Below are 6000 nucleotides of genomic sequence, written 5' to 3' on the forward strand. Positions count from 1 at the left end.
AACCATTTCCTCGGGGATCTCCCTCCCATTCCTCTTCCACACTCACCCACTGCTAGTGGCATAAACCCCCAATGACAGCAACCCCACTTTCTGAATCTCATGGGCACACACCCCATTGCTGCAGAGGTGACCTTGGGAGGTGCAGGTAGTCAATCACAGAACGCTCTCCAAACAGAACCTCTTCTCATCTGAAATCCAAATAACAAGGCCTGGGACTCAGCCCTCCTGCTTCACTCCCTTCACTCTGACCTAGGGATGGCTGCAATGGACAGTGACAATGGAAACCTTAGGTTATTCCCTTGTACTGCCAAAGATGACTGGAACATGTACTTCCCATTCGACTAATTACATTACTTTGCTCTGCTAGCGTTATAATCCATTGCCATAACCAACCCCAGGAAAAGCCTGCACCATCTGTGCCTTCGCTCCGAAATTCCCTCACTAAAACTCTCTGCCTCTCAATTTATTTTTCTGCAAAACAGTCCTAAAAATGATGTCGGTCATCTGTCCAAATGCCCTTCACTGGGCTTTTTGGTGTCAAATCCATTCTGAGGCAGGGGTGGGGGGGTTCACTGGGCCCAAAACATTTACTCTTCACAGATGTTGCCAGACCTGCTGAGTTTATATTTACGATTTCCAGCATCTGCAGTTTTCTTCTTGTTTAAATTTGATGTTAAATCTTATTTTCTGACGCTCCTGCAACTGCGCTGGGCTGGCTCGCTATGCAAAAGGTACTATATCAATGAAGGTGGTTGCTTTTGTTGACTGCTGTCCAGTGTTACAATGAGAAAGGGAGGCTTGCGAATTCTTAAAAACACAGGAACCTTGAGCAGTCAATTCCAGAGTTCTTGATATTATCATCCAAAGCCCCAGATTCAAAAATACATAGGAGAAGAAATTGTTCCTATTGGTGGAAAGTTTCAAATTCTTGGAAAGGGCCAGGAATTCATCAGAATTATCGGATTGGCCGGAGCTGCTCCCACGACAACTCTGATTGGGTACATTCCTGGAGGTTTCATCATGTGACCAGATGCCTCACACCTTTCCCCTGACAATTATTCATTGGCTAATGTTTCCTCAGTATCATACCTGGTTGGCTGAACCAACTGGAAAGTAAAGGATCAATCCAATGAATCTCCTCTGGATGACCTCCTTTGCAGTATATCTTTCCTTAGACAAAGTGCCCAATACTGTTCACTGTTTTCCACCTGAGGTCTGATTGACACATTGTATAGTTTTGGAAAGACATCACTATTATTACACTCCATTCCCCCTGGAAATGAAGACCAACATTCCATTAGCCTTCTCAATTACCCATTGAACATAAATTCTAGGTTTTTAAGATTTATGTGCAAGGACTCCCAAAATCGGTCTGTGCTCCAGCTTTCTCTCTCCATTTCACGAAGATTCAGCGCCTTTATTCTTTCTGCCAAAATTAAAACAAGCCTCGCATTTTCCCACATTCGATTCCATCTGCCAACCTTTTGCCCACTCACATACATCTGTCTATATCCCCCTTCCGCAGACTGTCATCCTCACCGCTTGCACTCCCAGCTATACTTATGGTGATAGTATATCTCACTTTCCGCAACCAAGTCATTTATACATTCCATAAAATTGTAAAAATCCTTCCATTTCTAGCAAACCATGTGTAATTAAAGTGCGAGAGCTGTGTGCTAACAAAGGAATAAAACTATTTGTCACAACTGACCGAGGGGGGGCTAAAAAAGGAGGGGGGCTGATTGCCCCTCCTCACAACACAATACGATGCAATTCTGTAACACAGTTGGGTGTGCTTACCTCGGTTGTGCTGAAGCAGAACGATAGTAGGATTCACGAAGGTGGTGGATGGGTAGGCCGAAAGCCTGCTCGATGAGGCAAGGCCAAGATGTGACTCCAGACTCGTACAAGGCAATTCTCCTTCACTTACTGTGGACTGCACATCCTTCCAGACAAGAGAACAGTGGCTTATTAATGAGACACTTGCCAGGATCAAACTTACAGATGAATTCAGAGTATTCAGCGCACTGTGACCACACACTTCTTTAACCTCTAATCTTTTAACTACAAGAATCTTTGGCCTCTACCCCACCACACCCTGTCTCTTCCCTAAGAAGCAAAAACTAGGCAGGGAACGTCGAGTCTCAATGAGTTCTAATGCTAACGTGGCAAAAGAAATCCACTCGAATTTCATAAACAAGCACAGGAGGCCATTCAGCCCACGTATCAGTATTATTTCTTTGAAAGATCTATCCAATTTATCACTGTCCTTGCTCCATGTCCCTCAAAAGGACCTCTCTGCTAAACTGAGCAGCCAGTTCCCTTTTGGAAATTTCTACTGAATCCGCTTCCCTTTCTGATAGCATGTTCCAGATCACAATTCCTCATTTTCCTCAGCTGGCTTCCAATCATTTTAATCACATCCCATTAATGAATAAGAAAAAAAAAAGCAATGCCTCAGGTCCAATGAAGAGGCCACAGAGCAGAAGGAGATCATGGGGCCTACTAATGAAAGGCCCAGTGGGATGTGTTGGGAGATCTCCTCACAGTTATACTGTCCTAACCAGTTCATCCTCAACATTGACCAACAGAGCAGAGTCTTGATAAGAGTTTCTCCGTGTCTCTTGCCCCTCCATTTGCTCACAAGGCGATGCTAATGTCGAATACAGCCAATTAGCATAATGTCTCCGTGAGTCTCCTGGTCTCCAGAGAAGAATGTGTCTGCTCACCCACACACTCCAACACCACACTGTTTCAATGTGAAACCCATCAAGGATAACATTTTAAAACTAGAGTACACCTCAAATTATTCCATTCCCCTTGACTGGAAGAAAATCAGCTCAGCCATTCGTTACAGGATCTGGCAGCATGTTAAATACTTCTGACTACTTCAGGAGGTTTTGTTAAGCTTTGCCGAGCAGCCCATGAATAAAACATCAGCCAAAACGTGCTGGAAATGCTTGCAGTCAGAGTCCCAGTATTGGAAACCAGATGTCTTGCATTCCCTATATTACATTAGGGATGCCCAAGCGTGACTCTTGTCTCCAATGGGTTTGTGCACTCACCCTCACTCGGAGCAGGTAAACATGCAGTGTCCATGCAAGTGACAAACAACAAGTCTAGCAAAGCTAACGGAGGGATCTCCATCTGCATCAAGTAATGCCCAGCGGGCCAGACAGAATGCTAGAGATAGAAAGGAAGAGACAGAAGCTTTCTTCAGAAGATGTTGTTAAAATGAGGTGGGGGGAGGGGGGGAATAGGTGAGAACGGCTCACGAACAGATTACTGCTGGAAGGAGTCCTCTTTCACTTAGCATTGATAGTCTATGGGGCCAATTCTAAGCAAGCAGCACAAAACACTCAGCTACAACACTCAGCTACAAGCCACACTACATGGAAAGGGAGCAGCACCTGTTAATCGGCAGAGACAAGGGGTTGAGGGGGTATTGCTGGAGGGAGAGGGAGGAAAGGTCACAAGGAGGGGGGAGGGAAGGGGTTACTTGCAGATAGGCATGAGCTAGAGGTGGGCCTTACTGTGCGTGGGGGTAGTCCAGTGAGTTGGGAGTCCGGGCCGCTGTGCAGCTTGGTGGTGGGCGATAGCAGCAATGACGCTGGTGGGTTAATGGGGACGGTGGAAGAGGAGGCACACACAGCATGGGAGACTCCTTTCTGCAGGTGAGGGGGGATGAAGTCGTCGAGTGTTGGCAGGGTCAGAGGTGCAATGGTAGGATGAGATGGCAGGGATGACGAGGCTGGTTCGGCTGAAACGCAGGCCGTGCACACACTTTCCTCCCTCTCACAAACTGCCTTAGTGGGAAGGCCGCTGGATGAGGCTATCACCTCAGGCTGGGCAATGCCAGCAGACACATCCTGCAGGGAGAGACGTTTCATTACTCAGACACCGCCCGCCACACCGATCCACTGGCCATTCGAAACAACACTACAATCAGAGAGCAGCAAAGGCAGTGACAAACAGGCAGGCTCTTCATGCAACACTCTCATACAGGACGTTCCAACAGAGTCCCTCTGACCCTGGATACACACACCAAAAACAATGCTGCTCTTTTCTTTAAACCCTCCACATACACACACGCATCACAGTTAAGTGTAATACAGACTCAAAAGTTAGAAGACTAGTGCAAAACGTGTGTAAACCATGCTAAATCTGAAATGACAGTTGGTGGTCACACCCTGCTCTTGGGCAGTGAGCTGGGGGGGGTGGGGTGTCACACACTGACACTCCCCTGCCCTCTGACAGTAAGCGGGGGGGGGGGGGTCATACAATGACCGTTCCCCCTCTCAGACAGTGGATGGGGTGTCACATTGAACTTTCACCGCTTCCCCCACCCCCAGAAAGTGGGTGGGGGTCACAAACTGACCTTACCCCCTCTTGGACAGCTGGGGGGGGGGGGGGGGGGGGCGAGGTGTCACACACTGACTTTCCTCCTCTCAGGGGATGGGTGGGGGGGGGGGGGTCACACACTGACCCTCCCCGCCCCTTTGGACAGTGGGCGAGGTTCACACACTGACCTTACCCACCTCGGACAGTGGGCAGGCAGTCACAAACTGATCTTTCCCACCTCTCTGATAGTAGGCTGGCTGTGTCACACACTGACCTTTGCCCCTCCCGCACAGTGGGCATGGTGTGTCAAACACTGACCCCTTTCCCTCCATTGGACAGTGGGCAGGGGTCACACACTGACCTTGCCTGCTCTGGGACATGTATGATGGACCCACAGAAAAGCTTTGAGAAATGACAGTTTTAATTTTATTTTACATTGATCTTTCTGTTCATTTGTTCCCATTGTAAAAGCTATCAAATTATTGTCAACCAACATCACCATCGCACAGTCAAGTGATGAGAGTCAACGCAATGGGTTTGGGGGAATGCTAGATGGCTATTCCACTATGGTAGGAAGCACCAGCATCCACACAAAGCAATGCGGAGGGTTTTGAGAGAGAGAGAAGAGAGGGGGAGTGGGAGAGAGAGAGAAGAGAGGGGGAGTGGGAGAGAGAGAGAAGAGAGGGGGAGTGGGAGAGAGAGAGAAGAGAGGGGGAGTGGGAGAGAGAGAGAAGAGAGGGGGAGTGGGAGAGAGAGAGAAGAGAGGGGGAGTGGGAGAGAGAGAGAAGAGAGGGGGAGTGGGAGAGAGAGAGAAGAGAGGGGGAGTGGGAGAGAGAGAGAAGAGAGGGGGAGTGGGAGAGAGAGAGAAGAGAGGGGGAGTGGGAGAGAGAGAGAAGAGAGGGGGAGTGGGAGAGAGAGAGAAGAGAGGGGGAGTGGGAGAGAGAGAGAAGAGAGGGGGAGTGGGAGAGAGAGAGAAGAGAGGGGGAGTGGGAGAGAGAGAGAAGAGAGGGGGAGTGGGAGAGAGAGAGAAGAGAGGGGGAGTGGGAGAGAGAGAGAAGAGAGGGGGAGTGGGAGAGAGAGAGAAGAGAGGGGGAGTGGGAGAGAGAGAGAAGAGAGGGGGAGTGGGAGAGAGAGAGAAGAGAGGGGGAGTGGGAGAGAGAGAGAAGAGAGGGGGAGTGGGAGAGAGAGAGAAGAGAGGGGGAGTGGGAGAGAGAGAGAAGAGAGGGGGAGTGGGAGAGAGAGAGAAGAGAGGGGGAGTGGGAGAGAGAGAGAAGAGAGGGGGAGTGGGAGAGAGAGAGAAGAGAGGGGGAGTGGGAGAGAGAGAGAAGAGAGGGGGAGTGGGAGAGAGAGAGAAGAGAGGGGGAGAGAGAGAGAGAGAGAAGAGAGGGGGAGAGAGAGAGAAGAGAGGGGGAGAGAGAGAGAAGAGAGGGGGAGTGGGAGAGAAGAGAGGGGGAGTGGGAGAGAAGAGAGGGGGAGTGGGAGAGAGAGAGGGGGAGTGGGAGAGAGAGAGAGAGAGAGAGGGAGGCAGAGAGAGATAGAGAGAGAGTGGGGGCAGAGTGAGAGAGAGAGAGAGTGGGGGCAGAGTGAGAGAGAGAGAGTGGGGGCAGAGTGAGAGAGAGAGAGAGAGTGGGGGCAGAGAGAGAGAGAGAGAGAGTGGGG

General features: G+C 49.8%; 1 protein-coding gene across 48 annotated transcripts in view; it reads right to left on the reverse strand.

The window, feature by feature from the left end:
• The window catches only part of LOC122541752 (sorbin and SH3 domain-containing protein 1-like), a 406532-nt gene that overhangs the window by 102541 nt on the left and 297991 nt on the right, over positions 1–6000 (reverse strand). For 45 of the 48 annotated variants that reach the window (XM_087982591.1, XM_087982587.1, XM_087982603.1 and 42 more), the window contains 2 exons: positions 3534–3869; positions 1801–1945 (listed from right to left, as the gene is read on the reverse strand). In XM_087982591.1, the coding sequence (XP_087838717.1) occupies positions 1801–1945; positions 3534–3869 (481 nt within the window). The remainder of the gene's footprint in view (positions 1–1800; positions 1946–3533; positions 3870–6000) is intronic. The other 3 variants (XM_087982607.1, XM_087982600.1, XM_087982605.1) reach the window with 1 other exon arrangement.

This window comes from Chiloscyllium plagiosum, unplaced genomic scaffold (genome assembly GCF_037043375.1).
Source record: "Chiloscyllium plagiosum isolate Xiang-an unplaced genomic scaffold, Cpla_swu_hap1 HiC_scaffold_43, whole genome shotgun sequence".
NCBI classification, from domain to species: domain Eukaryota; kingdom Metazoa; phylum Chordata; class Chondrichthyes; order Orectolobiformes; family Hemiscylliidae; genus Chiloscyllium; species Chiloscyllium plagiosum.